Genomic DNA, 21,331 nt, shown 5'->3' with positions numbered 1-21,331 from the left:
AGGGTAGAGGAATGATAATGAGGTTGCTGTCAGCCCAATCCCACTTCTGTATGTTCACGTCACTGGTCAGCAGTTTGACAGAATCTCTTGATCTGGTGGCTGGGGACTTAACCCTAAGCAAGGCACTCAGGTTTCTCTTGAAAGCCAAGCAGTCAGTGCTGTGGGGGCAAAGCATATTCTTGGAGTGAATTTTTCTGTAGTGGAAAATTCTTCTTGTGAAACAGATCTGCAGGAGGAAAATCCAACTCTTGGCACAAGTCCCCACTAGTCCCTCCTTTGGATCCTGCTAAGGATCCCAGATATCAGGACGTTTCAGGGCTTCTCTCTCATTTCTCCTGTCTTGCCTGTCTCTTCATCTCTCCTATCTCCCAGTTCTGACTCTCCTGTCCCCGTGGAGCCTAGGAGCAGAGTTCAAATGCGAGGCTGCTGGCAGTGCAGGGAGGCAACAGCAAGGAGCCCATAACATTCTGGGCAAGAACTGACAATCAATAGGGCTCCTCTGCTGCGTGACCTTGGGCAAGTTGCTTAACTTCCTTGTGCCTCAGTTACCTTATCTGTAAAATGGGGACTAAGACTGTGAGCCCCAGGTGTGGCAGGGATTTGCTTGTTTCCACCCCAGTATTTAGTACTGTGCCTGGCACATAGTAGCCCTTAACAAATACCACAATTATTGTTATTATTATTAGAAATAATAGCATGACCCCTAAGTTATGTCTTCATAGGCCGAATCCAGCGCTTTCAGTGAGATCCTCCTGCACTGGGTCTCTTCAGAGCCTGTTCCAATGACCCCATCACCATTGTGCACTGGCATGGCAGCTCTGCTCTGGCCCCAGGGGTTGCCACCACCGGTCACCAAGGCATCATTGCCAACAACCTTCCAGGAGAGCACAGCCCAAGGGATTAGGCAACTCATGCTGCCAGGCGTGGCTGGCTGTTAGAAGGGACACTACCCTTTAAGAGGCTCAGCTCCTGCTTGGGGCAAAAGAGCAGAGCCTGCATGTCCCAGAGCCAGCAGATAAAGTTTAATCATGCATGTGGATCAACTCTGCAGGGCTCTCTGACCTTGCCCTAGGGAAATGTGTGTGGGAGGGTCCTGGATGGAGCAGGGGCAGGTGTGGAGGTCTGGGCATATATGCCAGAGGATCTGCCCCATCTGGCTTCCTCCCTCCCCTACGACTTGCACATTCTCCCTCCTGCCCCACCCCATGGCCAGAGTTGGAGCCAGGCTGCTTCTGCAGCCCCAGGCACCAAGGGGAAAGAAGAGGTCCATGTCCCAGCTCTTGGCAAAAATCCAAGCCTAGCAGGGCCCTGTCTATGCAGGTCCAGCTCCCCTGGCTCTTCTCTCCTCACTCCAGCCACAAAGTGGCAGAAATCCCAGCTCTCCTCTCAAGCTGAGGGCTGGGAAGAGTCTCTCTGGGAAAAGGACAGGGGACCTTGCAAAATGTTCCAGCCCTGTGCCCCTCAAGAAGTTAATCTGGCCTTGGCCTTCCCTCCCATCTCTTTCCCATCTTCCTCCCTCCTTCTCTCCTTCCATCTCTCTCCCTCTTTCTCCCTCTCCAACTACTTTGCCCTCTTTCACTCCTGATGCTCCTCACAGGTCTCTTCCTGGTCTCTCCCCCTTCCCTCTTCCACCAGCATTGTTATTTAAAAAGGGCCTGGATTGTAATAATAATCTTGATGATAATAATAGCAATAATAATAATAATAACTGAAGTACTAGTTAAGACCTTACTTTGTGCTAAGTCTAGGGCTGGGTACAAGATATTCAGATCAGATCCAATCCCTCTCCCACATGGGGCTCACAGTTTTAGAGGGAGAGGGCAGAAGAGGAGGAGGAGGAAAAGAGTGTTGAGGAAGAGAGTAAAGGGGAAAAATAAGATTACTGGGGCCTAACGAAGGCAAGTGAAGTAATGGTAGGAGAGGGCTAAAAAGCAATCTAGATATTTCACCAATCACTGAAAAGGATTTTGTGAAGAAAAGCAGAGAAGCAGTGTAACTTAGTGGAAAGAGTACAGTCCTGAGAGTCAGAGGACCTTGGTACTAATCCCAGTTTCACCAATGGTCTGTTGTGTGACCTTGGACATGTCACTTAACTTCTCTGTGCCTCAGTTATTTCATCTGTAGACTAGGGATTAAGACTGTGAGCCCCATGGGGCACACTGACTGTGTCCAATCTGATTACCTCGTATCTTCTTCAGGGCTTCATTCAGTCCTGGTACATACAAGGTGCTTAACATACACCAAAATAAAAAAAAAGAAGAAGAAAATATATTGGGAACCATTGATTTCTACTCGGGAGAAGGGCAACTCACAGATGCAGTTCTTGCCAGGGACTAGGTTCTGACGTCTTACTGGCTTCAACCTCCACAAGTGATTTTCAGTTCATTTGGGTTATGATTGCTTGCTACACCAAATTGGGTCCTGGAGGGGACCAAAGTGTGCTGGGCCAGGAGTCTTCATGTGTGGCAGCGGCAAAGGAAGGAGCCAGGGGGCTAAGGTTGGACAGGGAAAGATGAGGGAGAGAAGCAGGGAGGCAACAAGGGCAGAGATGGGTCTGGGCAACTGGGGAGGAGTGGAGGAGGAGCTACAGCTGCAAATTGGGGAAGGATGTTTGGATGTGGGATTGGCAGTCAGGAATGTGTACTGGCCTTCTGTTCACTCTGCCAAGTGGCAGCACGTCCGAGATTCAGGCAGAGAGTTCAACTAACCGGCACCAAGGGATTCAGTGGACATTTCCCTTGGCGTTAAGGCTATGCTTTCTGGGATCAGGAAGTAGGCCTGGTTCAGGTGGCCGATAATCAGAAAACCAAGAGGGGAATGATGTAAGGGTCTAGAAACAGTAAAACAAGGGGGTAGAGATAAACACAGGGGCCTAGACTGTCTGAGGGACTTTAGCCCTACCTTGTCCTGGTTCTTATTGTTCTGTTCATAAGGTCCACCTCCACCTCCGCCACCTTCGCCTCCTCCTCCTCCTCCTCCTCCTCCACCATCGCCTCCTGCTTCTCCACCTCCTCCCTCTTCTCCTCCTCCTCCACCATCTCCAGCTCCACCAATGGAGGCACCCCCAAATTCACAGGCTGAGCCCCCAGAGGCTCCCTTGATCTGGAAGGTGCCCTCGCTCAGCCTCCGGTCTCCAGCCTCCTCTTTGTTCTCGTTCTTCTTCCTGTTCTTCTCCACACAGGGCACCACCCCCAGCTGCAGCAGGCACTCTACGATGTTCAAGGCCACGTCACAGATGCGGGAGCTGATGTCGTGGTTCAGGACCAGGTACACCGCCTTCAGAATCACCTGGGGAAGACGCCAAAGGGTCAAATGGGCTGAAAGTCAGTCGACATATTCGGGGGACCCACAAGGAGGGTTCAAGAAGAAATTCAATAAATATCTGGCCCAGTCCTTACGGAAATCCACTATACCGAAGGAGTTGTGTCCTCTGTCTCTCTTTTTTAATGTATTGGTATTTGTTAAATGCTGACAGTGTGGCAGGCGGTAGACGTAAGCCAATAGGATTGGACAGAGTCCCTGTCCCAAATGGGATATTTTACCATTTTACAGATGAGGTAATTGAAGCACAGAGAAGTGAAGTGACCTGCCAAATGTCACACAGCAAACCAGTGGTGGAGCCGGAAATAGAATCCAGGTCCTTTGACTCCAAAACCTGTTCTCTATCCAATAGGCCACACTGCTTCTGTTCCTCTCCTGGGCAGTGCAGGGTGATGAAGCCTTTGAGGAGAGGAACTAGATTGCTTTTTGCATTCTTTTCCCATCTCATAATTCTAGTTTTACCTTATTTTTCTTCTCTATAGTTCAATAATTTCCCATATATATTAAAAGTCTCAAAATTAATCACAGGAATCATCTCATCCATTCACCCAAATGCTTTCATGATTGGAGGGAGACACCATTTCCTGTTTATGGTAGGGAATCTAATCAGAGCATTGATAAAGAGTTGCCAGGGCCATGATTTGGAGGGGTTTTTGTTGTTTTTCATTCAATGGCATCGGTTAAGCATTTACTAGGTGTAAAGCACTGTCCTAAGTGCTGGGGTAGATACAACCTTTTCAAGTTGGACACAGTCCCTGCCCAGCATGGGGCTCACAGTCTAGTTGAAGGAAGAAGGATTTAATCCCCACTATATAGATAAGGTAATTGAGGCACAGAGAAGTTAAGTGACTTGCCTAACATCACACAGCAAGCAATTGGCTGATCCGGGATTAGAATCCAGGTCCTTAGACTCACAGGCCCACGCTCCTTCCACTGGGCCATGCTGGTTCTCAAATTCTTATCTTCATGCAATGTTCTTTCCCTCCTCTCTATTCACCCCTCTTTCTCCTCAGCCTCCTCCTCTTCCCTCTTCTTTTTCCTTCTCGATGGCTCAGATGCCAGTACCCTGTACGTGGGAGTTAGAGGCGGGGCGACAAGAACCAGGAGGAAATTCCAGAATTCACTATGCTTGGAACCACTCCCTCACTTTTTCTGCTCACTTGGGATAAAGCAGAAAGAGCTGAGGGCTTTGCCCTTTCGAGGCTAGAGTTCATTCATTCATTCATTCATTCATTCATTCAATAGTATTTATTGAGCACTTACTATGTGCAGAGCACTGTACTAGAGCTTGGAATGTACAATTAGGCAACAGATAGAGACAATCCCTGCCCATCGACGGGCTTACAGTCTAATTGGGGGAGACAGACGGATAAAAACAAGACAACTTAATCGCAATAAATAGAATCATGGGGATATACACCTCATTAACAAAATAAATGGGGTAATAAAATAAATAGGGTAATAAAAATATATACAAATGAGCACAGTGCTGACGGCAGGGGAAGGGAGGGGGGAGGAGCAGAGAGAAAGGGGGGAAAGGGGGCTTAGCTGAGGGGAGTTGAAGGGGGAGCAGAGGGAGCAGAGGGAAAAGGGGAAGCTCAGTCTGGGAAGGCCTCTTGGAGGAGATGAGCTCTCAGTAGAGTTCAAATAAGCAGTGTGGCCTAGAGGAAAGAGAATGGAACTAGGAGTCAGGGGATCTTGGTTTGACTCTGATCTAATGCTTCAGTTTCCTCACTTGGAAAATGGGGAGTAAATGCCTATCCTCTCTCTCCTTTAGTCTGTGAGACTCACGTGGAATGGGGGTTGCATCTGATCTTCCCCAGCACTTAATACTTGCCACATAATAAGCGCTCAAAGAATACCACAGTTACTGCTGTCATTATTATTATTATTGTTAGGGCCCCAACCAAGTGGACCTATTCCAGCCATCTCCCTTTTCTTTTACTCATAAGCTCTTTGAGGGTGCTGATTTTGCTTGATCTCTCATCATTTCCAAACTGTAGCTGCTGCTTGGGTCCCACACTCTGAAGAAAAGGTCTGCCCAAAACAAGTCATTCTAAAAATGCTGTTTTTGACTTTGGTTGTGCCATACGCTGGGGGACCACAGTTGATCCTGGAAAGCCTAGCTCACTGTCTGGCAGTCTGGCAGCTGGCCCAAGACATCTAACATCACCCGTGGACACAGAGCTCTCACTTACCAAGCTTCCTCAGGCGGCCCAGGACATCTAACATCGGAGCCATTGCCTACACCTGCCAGGACATGAAGATCTCTCTCCCAAACTGCTGCAGCTGAGAAGCCATCTTCCCTCTCCTTGCAGCCCTGCCTGAATATTCAGTGGAGAACACAGAACACGTGTGGCTGTCTGACCCTGGGGACATGAACTAGACTGTTACATACCAACAGCTGCCTACCTTCACATCAACACAACCCTCTGTTTACTCCTAAACATTTACCTCTTCACTCTCTAGAACTGGCATTTGTTTCAGCAATGTCATCACAGAACCACAGGATTATGCAGTTAATAGTGTTGACTTCAACTACCACCTCTATGCAGGTGCTACTCAAATCCACATCTCTAGCCCTGATCTCGCTCCCTCTCTTCAGTTTTCAACTCCTCCTGCCTTCCAAACATCTCTACTTGGATGTCCTCCGATCACCTCCAACTTAATATGTCCAAAACAGAGCTACTTATCTTCCCACCCAAATCCTGTCTTCCCCCTGACTTTCCCATCACTGTAGATGACAGCACCATCCCTCCTGCCTCACAAGCCCACAACCTTCATGTTATCCTTGACTCCTCTCTATCATTCAACCCACATATTCAATCCATCATAAATCCTGCCTGTCCCACCTTCATAACATAGCTAAAATTTGCCCTTTCCTCTCCATTCAAACTGCTACTATGCTATTATAATCACTCATCCTAACCTGCTTGGATCACTGCATCAGCCTCCTTGCTGACCTCCCAGCCTCCTGTCTCTCCCAACTCCAGTCTATACGTCACTCTGCTGCCCAGATTATTTTTCTACAAAATCAATCAGGATCTGTCACCCCACTCCTTGAAAAACTCCAGTGGTTGTCCATCCACATTCACATCAGATAAAAGCTCCTCACCATTGGCTTTACCTCAATGCCAGTGATCCTGATGATAGATTTATCCTTGCTCCTGCTTAGGAGTAATGAGCAGAGAGATGCTGCAAGTGAGAGGCTGACAGAGACAAACCCAACACGACCCACACACTCACTGAGAAACATCCAACACCTACACAATTCCAGAGTCACACACACCCCTTCACTCACATACTTCCTCATTCACTCCCACACACCCAGACAATCTGTCAGGCTCAGTCACACCCAGACACGCTGCCTCAAACACACAGGTACACACACTCAGCTCCCAACAAGACATCCCTGGGCCTGAGTGCAGCACAGGGAGATCGGAGTGAAAAAGCAATGAAGTGGCACCCATCAACCCTGCTGTATCCATCTCTACTTAGTCCAAGAGTGCCGGGTACATGTTTATCAGACAGTGTGTCTATTTATGTGTGTGTCTGAGCATGTGCCTATATATGCCAAAGAGTGGGCATATGTCTTTGCTAGTGCATGTTCTCAATGGATGAACATGACCCTCTGACTGGGTGTGTGTGTGTGAGCACATGTATGTGTCCTAATTCTAAGTGCATGTGTGTCTGAGAGAGATGTGTGTGGATATTATGTGGGTATGTGTGTGTGGGATTATTCATTCAATCATATTTATTGAGCGCTTACTGTGTGCAGAGCACTGAACTAAGCACTTGGAATGTACTATTTGGCAACAGTTAGAGACAATCCCTGCCCAACAATGGGCTCACAGTCGGCTCTGAGTTGGGACTAAGTGTATGAGACCTTATAAGTGAGACTAAGAAGTAGCAGGGCCTAATGAAAAGAGCACAGACCTGGGAGTCAGAGAGCTTAGGTTCTAATTCTGGCTGTGTCAACTGCTTGCTGTGTGACCTTGGGCAAGTCAGTTAACTCCTCTGTGCCTCAGGTGCTTCATCTGTAAAATGGGAATTAAATCCCCCTCCCTCCAATTTAGACTGTAAGCACAATGTGGGACAGGGACTATGTCCAACTTGATTAACTTGCACCTATCCCAGAATTTAGAACAACGTTTGACACAGAGTAAGTGATTAAAAAATACCATTTAAAAAAAAAGAATGCATGGGCTTATATAAATGGGTGTGAGTTTGAGGGATATATGTGAATCTGTGTGTGTGTGTTGGGAGGGGGGCAGTGGAGGTTTGGGAGAGCACTATGGTAACTTCCTTCTGATTGTGGGAAGAGGATGGTTTCCTGTCCCTCCTCCCATCAGGATTCAGCTTATCCTACCCTGGTGGCATGGGGGTCAAGGCTGTGGTGGTGGCCAGAAGGAGGAAAGTCTGGTGATTGCTTTCCTCCCTCTCTGTTTCTCCCACTCTTAATCTCACCTTCCAGTTCGACTCCCCAGAGGTGGGGCAGGGGTAGGTGGCCCAGCTGGAAAGACCCCACTTGCCCCAGGGCCCTGGCCAAACCGTGAGCTGCTCAGAACCCTTGGATATCTCTCTGGTTCCCACCACTCCTCCACAGACAGGCCCACTAGCCCTGGAAGGTTCTACCCAACCCTGCTCCGGCTGAGTCATTACCGAGAGATCCAGCATGCCGTTCTTGTGGACAAAATTGTTGGTCCCGTCAATGTGTTCTGTGTCCTCCAAACAACTGTAGTTGATGCAGGAGTCGGTCAGACTTCTTGGCAGGTTGGCACACGCTAGCGGCTCATGGGGCATCTCCGGGATGGGCACCTGGTTGCAGAGTTTCCGCATGTGCTCACTGAAGAAGTCCGCATAGCCCACATTGAACGAAGCCAGGGTGGTGTTGAAAGTCGCCACAGTTATCGTGGAGATCTGGGATCGCACTGCCAACATGAAAGAGCATGGGACTGGGAATCAGGGATACTTTAAATTCCGATGCCCACTCCACAGAACCAGCCGGGAGACTTGGGACAAGTCATTTGACTTTTCTGTGCCTCTGTTTCTTTCACTGTGAGATGGGGATTCAATACTATTCTCCCTCTCCTTTAGGTTGTGAGTCTCCTGCGGGCACAGAGACATCACAAATAATTATGTTGATGATGAAGATGATGATGAAAGTCAAGGCTTTGACTGCTCCCCACCTATCGGCACTATCTTCTCCAGATAAAGAAGACAGCACCACTAGGCTTGGCTTTGCCATTCTCTGTATCCAAGCTAACCTTGTCCCCTGAAGGCGGAACTTGGGGCAGAAGAGGGTAAGCAAGCAACATGGCCCTGACCTCCCTCAGCTCCCACCCAGCCTCCCATGGACCTCAGGCGAGGAGCGGACAAACCTTCCTTGACGGTGTTTTCTCCGTGGCTGTTGGAAGTGGTCGGGCAGGTCGCTGACCAGCGGTGATGTGAATGTGAGTGTCGGGCACCCAGACTCTCCATTTCCGTAGCTGCATCGAAACTTCCCCTCCTGGTGAATTTGCCTAGGGGACACATGGCATCCTTGTAAACAGAGAGCTTAAGGGTGTGCTGGAAATTCGGTGGGTAGAGGCTAGCCGGGATAACTATCGGGCAATCTGCAATGGGGAAAGGTCAGGGAAAGTGAAATGTCTCTTTGATTACAATGGACACCTATTATTCTGACTGTCTCTGGATGGGGATGGGGAACAGGGAGGGAACTGGGGGAGCTACCATGAAGATAATCTGCGGGAGTACCATGACCTGGGAATCAGAAGATCTGGGTGTTCTAGTCCCAGCTCTGTCACTTGCCTGTTGTGTGACTTTATGCAAGTCATTTCACTGCTCTGTGCTTCAGTTTCCTCATCTGTAAAATGGGGATGAAATACCTGTTCTCCTTTTCCCTTAGACTGTAAGCTCCATGTGGGCTCGCTACTCTCCTCCAATCCAGCCTACACACTTCACTCTCTATTGCTATACTTCTCACCATACCTCGATCTTGTCTATCTCACTGCCAACCCCTCACCCATATTCTGCCTGGAACACTCTCCATCCTCAATTCTGACAAACAGTTACTCTCCCTCCCAGCGTGGCTCAGTGGAAAAAGCACGGGCTTGGGAGTCAGAGGTCATGAGTTCGAATCCCAGCTCCGCCACTAGTCAGCTGTGTGACTGTGGGCAAGTCACTTCACTTCTCTGTGCCTCAGTTACCTCATCTGTCAAATGGGGATTAACTGTTGAGCCTCACGTGGGACAACCTGATTACCCTGTATCTATCACAGTGCTTAGAACAGTGCTCTGCACATAGTAAGAGCTTAACAAATAACCAACATGGGGAAGCAGCGTGGCTCAGTGGAAAGAGCCTGGGCTTCGGAGTCAAGAGGTCATGGGTTCGACTCCCGGCTCTGCCGCTCGCTAGCTGTGTGACTTTGGGCAAGTCACTTAACTTCTCTGTGCCTCAGATACCTCATCTGTAAAATGGGGATTAAAACTGTGAGCCCCACGTGGGACAATCTGATCACTCTGTATCCCCTCAGCACTTAGAACGGTGCTTTGCACATAGTAAGCGCTTAACAAATACCACCATCATCAAAGACTTATTGAAGGCACACCTCCTCCAAGAAGCCTTCCCTGACTAAGCCATCCTTTCCTTTTCTCCCACTCCTACTCCCACTCTCTTCTTTGTTGCCTTGACTTACTCCCTTTATTCATCCTCCCTCCCAGTCCCAAAGCGCTTATGTACATATCTGTAATTGATTTATTTATATTAATATCTGTTTCCCCCTCTAGACTGTAAGCTCATTGTGGGCAGGAAATGTGTCTGTTTATTGTTATATTGGACTCTTCCAAGTACTTAGTACAGTACAAGTACTTAGTACAGTGCTCTGCTCACAGTAAGCACTCAATAAATAGGTTTGAATGAATGAATGAATAAGTTCTCAATAAATGCATCTGACTGACTTACTGTCTGACCTGTATCTATCTCAGTGCATACATCAGTGATTGGCACACAGTAAGCATTTAACAAATACCATGATCATCACTGAGATCATCATCAACATCGTCATCATCAAAGAAGAGAAGTTGAAGGGTGGAGGGAAGGGAATGTGGAAAAACCAGAATGGGAAGCAATGAGTGGGCTGAACCTAGTGGAAAGAGTTTGGGATTGGGAGTCAGGGAGTGCTCGGTTCTAGTTCCAGCCCTCCAATTTGCTTTCTATATTACCCTTAGTTAATTTGTTTTGCCTCAGTTCCTCATCTGTAAAATAGGGATTAAAATACCTGCTGTCCCGCCTACTTAGAATGTGAACCCCCATGAAGGAGAGGAACTGTGGCAGACCTGATATCTTGTTTCTACCCCAGCGCATATTATAGTGCTTAGGCACATAGTAGGTGCTTGACAAATACCACAATATTCTTATTATGAATATAAGACCAGAATCCCAAGAAGCAATAGCCATATTTCCCAAGCAGCAGGAAAGATGACGGAAGACCCCTAATATGAGTGTTCCATTATGAGTGTTCATGTGACAAAACTCTACTGTAGTTTGAATGGGTGCCCGCATTTTGAGTTATGTTTTGAGTCATTTATTATGCTTTGTTGTTCTAATGGACAACTGAGTTAAAACCCTTGGTATATCGCCGGGAAGACAGGAGGCTGACAATGCAGAGAAGAGGCAGCCGAGCCCACTGGGTCTCAGGCAGCCTTGAGCGCTTGGAAAAAAACCCAGGTGCAAGAGCTGCCCGATCAGCCAGGCTGTTAAAATCATTTGCAAATGCCCCAGACCCATACTTCCATTTTCCACCCATGATTGCCTTTTGCTGAAGCCTCTGGTTTAGGATATCTCCCTATCAGAAGTGAAGTGAAAAATGAAGGTGATTATCTAGGACTTTGTGGGCAGAAGTGTCTGGATAATTACTTCCGGTCTCCGCCTCACTTCAGTTGTGGAGCTGGTGCCTGGGAGAGGAGCCCAGGTGTTAACGTGTTGCTCAGCCCAAGAGCAGAGGAAGAGAACCTTGGCCATCAGCATGTCCCAGTCCTCATGGGGCGGAACTGGATAAACTCGCACCTTCCGAAAGCTAAAGTCAGAAGTAGCTGGGTTTTCCATGAAACTACCTGGGAGGATTTACTGACCTCGTGTTCCTGGGTTGGGTAGCCCACCCATCTGGTCCGGTGCCAAACATTGGATGGATCAGAGAGGGGTCTGGTTAGAAATGGATGCTTCCAGGCAGCAGTGCATTCACTTCCCTGTGCCTACATAGACCCAGTTCCTTGCGTCAAATCCCCCAAAGTTACCCGCTGGGTCACCTAGGATGGTGGTCTGCCAGCCGCCTTCTCAATGGCCCGCCGGTCCTCCCCGGCTCCTGAGAAGCTGCCAAAGGAGAAGGTGCTGCGGGTTGGCGATACATCCAGGTGGTCCTCGTGGAGCAGGAAGGGCATGCCCATCCGGCGCTGCCGGCGCTTCCCCGTGTGGGGGAAGGGAATCGAGCCCTTGCGTTCTCGGTCTTCCTTGCGACTCTTGAACTGAAGAGGACAGAAAGGATGGTTGGCAGAGTTAGCCAGAGTCACCTAATGACCGTCCATTTGGGGCAGAGGGTTGGGACAGGGAATGGATCGTGGGAGGTAAATGGGACTGGGGGGACAGTTCTGCCCCTTCTTCACCTTTGCCCAGCACCTGCCCTCCCCCTTCCTTGAGTGGCCTCTCCTTATCCCTCCCTCCCCAGAACACAACAGAGAAGGGGAGAAAGAGCAGGAAACCGGCCCCACACCTGCCACCGACCCTGTGAACAAAGGTAAAGATCGCGGGCCAAGAGTGCTCCCATACTGGGAAGGCCCCTGTCCCAAGCTGAGTCTTCAGGACGGCTCGGCCTTCTGTGGATGCTGCTGTGGCAGATCAGTGCCCTGGAGGTGCCCTGAAGTAACAGAGGCCAGGTTGGCACCCACCTCCAAGACTGTCACTAGTACAGTCCCCTCTCCCCAGTCCCCACCAGAGTTTTCCCTTCCTACTCCTCTTCCAGTCCACCACTGCAGCATTCCCAGACACAGGCAGGGATCGGGTGGGGAAGATAGGAATGGCAGCTGATGGGAAGTGGGACTGGGGGAAGCTAGTTATGGTATAGGCACTAAAATGCAGGAAAAATGGGATGGGGTGGGAAGTTGGTATACTGGACCACAGTTCAGAGAAAAGGGTGTCTGAGATCTGCATGGTAACTAGGGACTAGGAGGGATGTTTAGCACAAAGTAGCACAAAAAGATCAGGCCAGGCCAGGCAGGCTCTGGAGGGTTTGTGGATTATGGTGATCTTCAGGGCAAAATTTGTCCAGCCATTATCTCAGATGTTCTCCAGTGCTCCAGGCTAACTGAGGTGCCACTGAGGACATGAGATTGGGTATCTATGGATGTGTATATAGTGTGTGAACGTGTCTGGGTGCATGTGTCTATGTATCTGTGGGTATATATGTATTTGCAGTACTTGTGGACACTTGTGTATGTGGACATGTCTAAATGAATAGCCTTATGTGTGTGCATAAATGTGCACTTGTGCAGAGGCATATGAATGTGCCTAGTGTGTGTTTGTGTGTGTGTGTGAATGCACGGCCTGTGTGTATGTGTGTCTGAATACAAGTGTGTATATGTGCCTGTGTGTTGCTGTTAACCTGCATTGGCCCTATGACCAAATTGGTGGTTCCCAAAAAATTCAAGGAGGCTACTGGGCCCCTTTTGGACAAGGTCGAGCCCTGAGTTCGCCATTTCTGGTTGTGTTGGGCAGTGGCTTGCAGGACCTGGCCCGAAGCAGAAGACCTTTCCTGTGAGCCTGTAGAGAGTGAATCCTCAACACCTCTCTCACCCGGTCCTCTGGGGTAAGCAGGGGCATACACACTCTAGGGCAAAGTAAATCGTCTGTTGTTCAGTTGGCTGTGGCTCTAGTTCCTCAGCTCCAGCCGCTCAGCAAAATCTCACTCACCTTCTTGAATATGTTCATGCCCAGGTCAGTGGACAGGTCCGGCACTGCTGCCCTGCGTAGGTTGGTCAAGGACACCTTGGAGAAGGCCTCTGTGCTCAGGGACTTTTCATCCTCGTTGCATTTCAAGGTAAGGTCCTAAAACCAGAGAAGGAAGGCAGAAGAGAAACAGCCCAGAATCAGTTCTGTGGGAAACCTGCACCCCCACGGACTCACAGTGTACTCCCAGAATACACGCCCAAAAGGGCTTCCACATCACAGTCACTGGGGGAGTTGTTTCCGCAAAGGCTCAGTGGGTCTGGCAGGTGGGACCCACCAGGGGAGGGATGAAGACTGGCCCCCTTCCTGCCCCATCCCATTCTCTCTGGAGAATTCCTGCTGATACCCTGATGGCTTCCTTTCCTCCCTGTTCTGCCCAAGGACACCACAGGTATCTTTCCGCCCTTGGCCACAGTCCTGCTCAGCTTCAACTGTCATCCCTATGAGGATGAATTCCCTATCTACATCTCTATCCCTGGACCTCTCTCTTCTCTACAGCCTTGTATTTCCTCCTTCCTTCAGGACATCTCTACTTGGATATCCTGGCCAGACCTGAAACCTAACAAGTCCAAAGCAGAGCTCCTCGTTTTCCTACTTATTCAGTGTCACCAAATCCTGCGGATTCAACCATCATATCACTGAAACCCACCCTTTCCTTTCCATCCAAACTGATACCACATTAATCCATTAATTTATCCTATACTGCCTTGATTACTGTATCAGCCTCGTTGCTGACCTCTCTGCTGCCTTTCTCTCCCCACTTCATTCCATGCTTCACTCTTCTGCCTGGATCATTTCCTACAAAACTGTTCAGTCCGTGTGTTTCTCCACTCCTCAAGAAACCTCTTGTTGTTGCCCATCCACTTCTGCATCAAACTCCTTACCACTGTCTTCGAAGCACTCTATCTCGCCACTGACCTCTCACCCACATCCTGCCTCTGGTCTGGATCTCGCTCCCTGTTCATAACTGATCTCCACTTTCAAGGTCTTATTAAAAGAGACCTTCCCCTACTAAACCCTCATTTCTGCTCCTTCCCCTGCCTTCTCCATCACCCTTGTGCTTGAATTGGCACCCGTTTAATCATCCCAACCCTCATGCCCAGAGCACTTTGGTTCAAATCTGTTAATTATTTATATTAATTGTCTGTCTCCTTCTCTAGACTGTAAGCTCCTTGTATGCAGGAAACATTATCTAAACTCTGGTGATCTGTACACAGTAACTACTCAAAAAATACAATTCTAGTGCACCAATTGTGGGCCAAGAACTAAAATCTTTGAGGGCCAGTTTCCCTGCTCGTGAAATGGGGGCCACTCTTTCACCCCATCCTACCTCCCACCCCTACACAAGGATAAAACACCATATGTTTGACAGTGTGGAATGGAGCTGCTCAGTATGTCCCCGGACCTGCAGCTTGGCCTCCTGGGAGCTTCAGCTCTTTCACCTGGCCAGGGCAGGCTTTCCAAAAGATGGCAGAAAAGCAGAAAATGGCTGCCACATTCTCTGGTTTTGTCTGGTTGGGAGAGCAGTAGTCCGGGGACAAGGATGGAATTTTGTGGGGCTAATTCATCCCCTCAGAAACCCTCTCTAAGGAATCACTGTCCAGCAGGGAGAAGATGGATTTTATAAATAAAATCTCCCCCTTTTCATTTGTCATCATTCATGTTTGGGTTCCTGAAACTCCTTTGGGTTGCTGAGAGAGCCTACCGCAATTAATTGACATTGAAATGGCGTCCACTTGAGATATAAATTCTACAGTGATAGGTGTGCCATGTGAATAATGCCTATACATGATGCTGCATGCTAAATGATGCTCAGAGCATGCGATCCATTAAATCAGAATGATCAAGACTTGGCAAGGTTGGGATAATAGTGACATGAAGTTTGGCCAGTCAGTTTATTTTGAGCAATGCCAGACCCACAGTTACCACAATGTCTTTTACCCTAATTAACAGCTAGATGCAATGGAAATCAAAAGATGTTCTTTTGAAGAACCTTGGTAATTCTCCCATTCAATTTCTCGCGTTCATTGAGGAGTAGGGCATCCACTAGACTGTAAGTTCTACCAACTCTATTGTACTATACTCTTCCGAGCAGTTATTATAGTGCCCTACCACAGTTAAGCAGTCAATCAATACCACCAATTGATGCCAGATGCACAGGGGTGAACACATATTCTGCTTAAACTAGAAGCATTTGGCTGGAGATACAGAGCCACCCTGGTGACTCCTGATGGCAAATAGATTTCTTCATAACCACCTAAGTTTCAAAATGGCTGCCAGGGCTTTCCAAAATGGTGGTGTGCTTTGCCTCTTGTGAGACGCCCAAACCTTGGACTCCAGGGAACTGTATGACAAAGGAGCAAGGAGAAAATAGCTAGCTTTATGAAAATGTATTGGTTTATGATGCTCATAATGTCCCTTAGGAGACTGAGAAAAGAAATTTTTCCAGTCTTGGCGGGGAGAATTAAATCTGGGCAGAGATGGGCTCTGCCTGATCTCTTATCATTTGAAAGTTGTACTCAGCTAGACATGAATGAGGGAGACCATATCCTCATTTCACAGCCAGACAGCTCGTCAAAGATTGCTTCCTTCAAGAGAGAAAATTATTGATGGAAAATCTCATTCAAGAAGGTTGTAGTTCCCATTCAAGTCACTGAAACACTGCTTTTAAAATCAGGGAAAAGAGCTCCTACCCATCCCTTCCAACCTGGTGCTAACCTTCTCACTGTGCCTCGTTCTTGCTTGTCCTGCCGTTGACCCCTGGCCCATATCCTACCTCTGCCCTGGAATGTTCTCCCTCCTCAAATACGCCAAACAATGACCACTTCCCCCCTTCAAAGGCCCTACTAAGGTTCACCTCTCCAGGAGGCCTTCCATACTAAGCCCCCCTTTTCATCGGCTCCCCCCCCCTCCCATCACTCTGATCACCCCTTTGCTCTACCCCTCTATCTCCACCTCACAGCACTTGTGTATATATGTTCCTATCTATAATTCTATTTATTTATATCCAAGTCTGTTTACTTGTTCTGCTGTGTGTGTATATATATATCTATAAGTCTATTTATTTATACTGATGCTATTGATGCCTGTCTACTTGTTTTATGTCTGTTTCCCCCCTTCTAAACAGTGAGCCTATTGTGGGCAGGGATTGTCTCTCTTTGTTGCTGAATTGTACTTTCCAAGCATTTGGTACAGTGCTCTGCATGCAGTAAGTGCTCAATAAATACGTTTGAATGAATGAATGAATGAACCTACAGCCCTGAATGTGCTGCGGATTTGGGGGCTACTTTCTCCAACATCCACCCCACCTTCGGGCCCTCCAAGGCTCATCCAGTGGCAGGATACCACCTTCTCCATTCCGTAGACATATGCTCCTTGTCGGCAGGGATCACGTTTACCAACTCTATTGTGTCATACTGTCCCAAGAATTTAGTACAGTGCTCACACTAAGCACTCACCCCATTGACTGATTGATAGAAGGCAGGAAATCACCCTGCTAACTTTCTGGGGTTAAATCTGTGCCTCTACCCCTTTTCTCCCGCTGCAGGGGCAGATAAATCACCCACAATTGGTGCAGAAATAGTATTTATTGAGCGTCCCTTCGGTGTGGTAGCATCCAGGCTAACAGAGACCAGGAAACAGGGTTAAGTGCTATCTACCTTCTTGAGGCTTTACTTTCTATTCTCTCCTTCCCAAGCCTTTCCTGACCTATTTACAATCAATCAATGATATTTATTGAGCACTTAGTGTGTGCAGAACACTGCACTAAATGCCTGGGAAAGTACAATGCAAAGGCACAATCCCTGCCATCAAGGAGCTTACAGTCTGGTCAGAGACAGATTTTAAAATAAATTACAGATAAAGGTATGTACCTAAGTACTGTGGGGCTGAGGGCGATGTGAATATCAACTGCTTTTGGGGTACAGATCCTGATGTGTAGGAAATGCAGAAGGGAGGGTGATTAGGGGAAATGGGGGCTTAATTGAGGAAGGCCTCATGAAGGAAATGTGACTTTAGAAGGGTTTTGAAGGTAATGAGAATGGTAGAGTGTTGGGTATGAAGTGGGGAGGAGTTCCAGACCAGAGGGAGGATGTGGACAAGGAGTAGTCTGTGAAATAGATGAGATCATGGTACAGAGAGAAGGTGGGCCTTAGAAGAGTGAAGTGTGCGGGCTGAGTTTTAGTAGGAAATCAGTGAGGTAAGGTACGAGGGGGTAAATTGATTGCATGCTTTAAAGCTGATGATAATCCAGAGTTTCTGTTTGATGCCGTGACAGATTGGCACATGCTGGAGTTTTATGAGGATGGGGATACATCGAAGCATATAGATTTAGGGCCGCTCAGCCTTCCGTCTCATCCCTGCTCTTTTGAAATTGATTTTGCTTAGGGAAATTCACAATGAAATAGCCAAGAGACATTCAGCAGTAGCAGTAGGAGAGGAGAATAATTGGGCCTGGGATCAGCCCATGCTCCATGCTAATACCCAGTTCATCTGCTTAAAATGTTGTCCAGCTCATGTCTTCCCTTTCCTTAAAATCCTCCAATGATTGCCCACCTCTGCCCACATCAAGCAAAGATTCCCCACTATTGGCTTCAAGGCCCTCCACTTTCACTTTTCTATCCTCATCACCACCTGCTTCACTTTCCCACTCTTCCTCCACCTTTCCTAGCAGGGGATGTCAATTGAGTGCCTGGAACTCTCTTCCTCTAGGATCCACCAGATCTCAACCCTCCCCATCTACAAAGCACTCCTGGAATCCCCCCTACCAACTAATCTTCCCTGACTAGTTACCGGTAACCCAAATCTTGCCAACACTTTGGTCACCTATTCATTTATTCTTGCCCATACTCACCACTTATATAGTTATGTAAAGTTTACTGAAACTGTAATATTATTTATTCTAATTCTCCACGGCTTGAGTATGTATCACAATAGAGTCTAGGTTCCCTGTAGCCAGGGAACTTCTTTGCTTCTGCTGAACTTCCCAAATTCTTAGTATAGTGAATTCCATTAAGTAAGTGCTCATTGCATACCTTTGCTCCTCCTATTACTATTATGACTACTATGTTACTACTACTCATAATAATAGTGACAATGATAATCATTGGTAATTATCGAGCACTTACTGTATACAGAGCACTGTACTTCTCTTGGGAGAAGTATAACAGAGTTGGTAGACACATTACCTGCCCACAGTGAGCTCACCACCACCAACTTCACAGACTTCACTCCTCTAATACCTATTCACTGTGCCTTACTCTCATATCTCTGACCTCCGACCCCTTATTCACATCTTCCCTCTTGTCTAGAACTCCCTCCCCTTTCACATCCTACAGACCACCACTCTCCCCCTCTTCAAAGGCCAACAGTCCTGACTAACCTCTACATTTCCCCAACTGCTGAGTCACCTCTGCTCTCAGCTCACGCACCCCACTCTTCACCTCCACAGCACTTACTTATCTTTATCCATGGTTATTTCTCGTATCTATTTTATTTCAGTTGTGTCCCTGGCTAGACTTTAAAATCCTTGAGGATATAAATTATGCCTACTTACACTACCATACTCTTACAAGTGCTTAGTACAGTGTGATGCACAGAGTAAGCACTCAGTAAATAATGCTGATTGAGCACCTACTGTGTGCTGAGCACTGAACATGGTCTAATGAACAAGTGGATATAGATTGATGTAAATGATGTGAGTGAATAGAGAAGCAGCATGGCCTAATGGAAAGAGCATAGGCCTGGGAATCAGAGCACCTGGGTTCTAAACCCAGCTCCTCTGCTTCCCTTCTAGGTGACCTTGGGCAAGTCACTAACTGTTCTGTTCCTCAGTTACCTCATCTGTAAAATAGGGATTAAGACTGTGAGACGAGGACTGTGTCCAACCCATCTATCTTGTGTCCACTCCAGTACAGTAGAAATAGATATAGGGTACAAAATAGTATAAAATATAAAATAGTATAAAATAGACATAAAGGACAGAAGTTTTTTAAATAAATCATTGTCAAGTGAATAAACACTTGAAGGCTGATGAAATGGCATGGGGGGAAAAGTGGGAAATTAATCAGGAAATGCTTGCTGGGGAAAGTGGCTTTTCAGGAGGGTTCTGAAGGAGAAGAGGGAGATTGGATGAAACTGAATGTTGGGGTGGGTCCCCAGGAAGGGGAAGAGCTTGGGTAATGGGTCAGAGGTAGAAAGGTTGAGAGTGAGGTCCATTATAGTGTTTGCTTGGGATGAGTTTGAGCTCTATCTGGGGTTCACAGATAGGACAGGTGACTTTGTATTGGAAGTTAGTCTCGGACTTTTGACCTTAAACAGCGGCCGGGCAGGCACCAGTGAGTCGGCCCCTGTTCCCACTTCCTGCTGTAGCTTGCGAGGATGTGAGGGGCACCTTGGACCTTCCACAAACCAGATAAATATACCCACAATCACCTGGATTACTTACATAAATATAATAATAATAACAATAATTATGGCATTTGTTAAGTGCTTACTTTGTCCCGAGCACTGTTCTAAGCACTGAGGTAGATGCAAGATAATCAGGTTGTCCCAGGTGAGGCTCACAGTTTAATCCCCATTTTACAGATGAGGTAACTGAGGCACAGAGAAGTTAAGTGGCTTGCCCAAGGTCACTCAGCAGACAAGTGTCAGAGCCGGGATTAGAATATCCACAAGTAGCGTGGCCTAAGTGGAAAGGGCACAGGCCTGGGAGTTAAGGGACTTGGGTTCTAATTCCGCTTCTGCCCCTTGCCTGCTGTGTGACCTTGGGCAAGTCACTTCACTTTTCTGTGCCTCAGTTACTTCACTTGTAAAATGGGGATTAGAATTGCGAGCCCTATGTGGGACATGTACTGTGTCCAACATAATTAGCTTGGTACAGTGCTCAGTTCAGTGCCTGGCACATAAAAAACCCTCAGAGCCCAATTTCCTCATCTGTAAAATGGGTATTAGACCCTTCTTCCTTCTATTTAGACTGTGAGCTCCAAATGGGGCAGTGATTGCACCCGGCCTGATTATCTCGACTCCAACCAAATGCTTAGCACAATGCTTGGCACATGGTGATCACTTAAATACCACAATTATTATTTTTAAAACCTATCACTTAAGCATTAATTTAGGTCTCTATCCCCCTTTCTCTCCTTCCATCCGTAAATTATTGAAGCATCCGCCCCTCCGTTAAGATTGTAAGCTCCTTGATGGCACGGATCATGACTACTGAGTCTGTTAAACTCTCCCGAAAGTTTAGGGTGGTGCTCCGCCCAGGCCACACTATTTATTGAGTAGGAGCTCAATAAATAGTTCTGATTGACTGCTATGCCCCGGTGCCCAAGAGAGAACAGGTAGGGTGGCCGCTAGATAAGCCTGCTACCCAGACCACACAGAGGTCGGAGCAAAGGCTGACCGGCCCAGGTCACCCCCCCCCAAAGGGGTTTGACCGCCCGTTCCGCTTCTTACTTGGGTTTTGTGGGTGTTCACGAGAGAAGGAGCTGCGGCCACCATGGAGCTGCTGCGGGGCCGGGACAGGTGCGGGACATCCGGCTCGGGGGGCTTCTCTGGCTTCTCCTCCAACATATGCCGCAGCCGCTGGAGGTAGTATGTCAGGGCCCACTGGGTGCCCTCCTCGGACCAGTGCGGCTGAAGCAGGCAGCGCAGAACGGCCACGTCGAAGTAGGTGGCATAGCGGGAGCGCTGGCAAGGCGGGATGGCCAAGGACACCCTGGGCCAAGGAGCAGAGAAGACAGGGTTATCCCATGGGATCAGAGCTGGGCCCAGGGGGCGGCAGGCCCCATCCGGGTTAGCACCACTCTGAGGGGGTGCCTCGGCCGAAACTGCAGTATGAAGCGGGGGCGGGGGGTTGGAGGATGGAGAGGGAGGGAGGGGTCCTTGTGTCCAGGCCTGTCCCCCACAAAGTAGGGTCCCTTTCCCATGAACCTTCTCTACACTCCTGGTCCTGCCGAGCACTACCCACAAAAGTTAATGCCCAGATAATGTCCATTTACAACCTGGCCCCTCC

General features: G+C 48.1%; 1 protein-coding gene across 1 annotated transcript in view; it reads right to left on the bottom strand.

The window, feature by feature from the left end:
• Positions 1 to 21,331, bottom strand: part of UNC80 (unc-80 homolog, NALCN channel complex subunit) — a 253,218-nt gene that overhangs the window by 198,185 nt on the left and 33,702 nt on the right. The window contains 7 exon segments of the mRNA XM_039912541.1: positions 2,902 to 3,288; positions 7,984 to 8,252; positions 8,703 to 8,843; positions 11,625 to 11,651; positions 11,654 to 11,840; positions 13,282 to 13,416; positions 20,773 to 21,034. Coding sequence (XP_039768475.1) covers positions 2,902 to 3,288; positions 7,984 to 8,252; positions 8,703 to 8,843; positions 11,625 to 11,651; positions 11,654 to 11,840; positions 13,282 to 13,416; positions 20,773 to 21,034 — 1,408 coding nt within the window.

Source organism: Ornithorhynchus anatinus, chromosome 7 (genome assembly GCF_004115215.2).
Source record: "Ornithorhynchus anatinus isolate Pmale09 chromosome 7, mOrnAna1.pri.v4, whole genome shotgun sequence".
Lineage (NCBI taxonomy): Eukaryota > Metazoa > Chordata > Mammalia > Monotremata > Ornithorhynchidae > Ornithorhynchus > Ornithorhynchus anatinus.
This window is presented reverse-complemented; position numbering and strand designations above follow the sequence as displayed.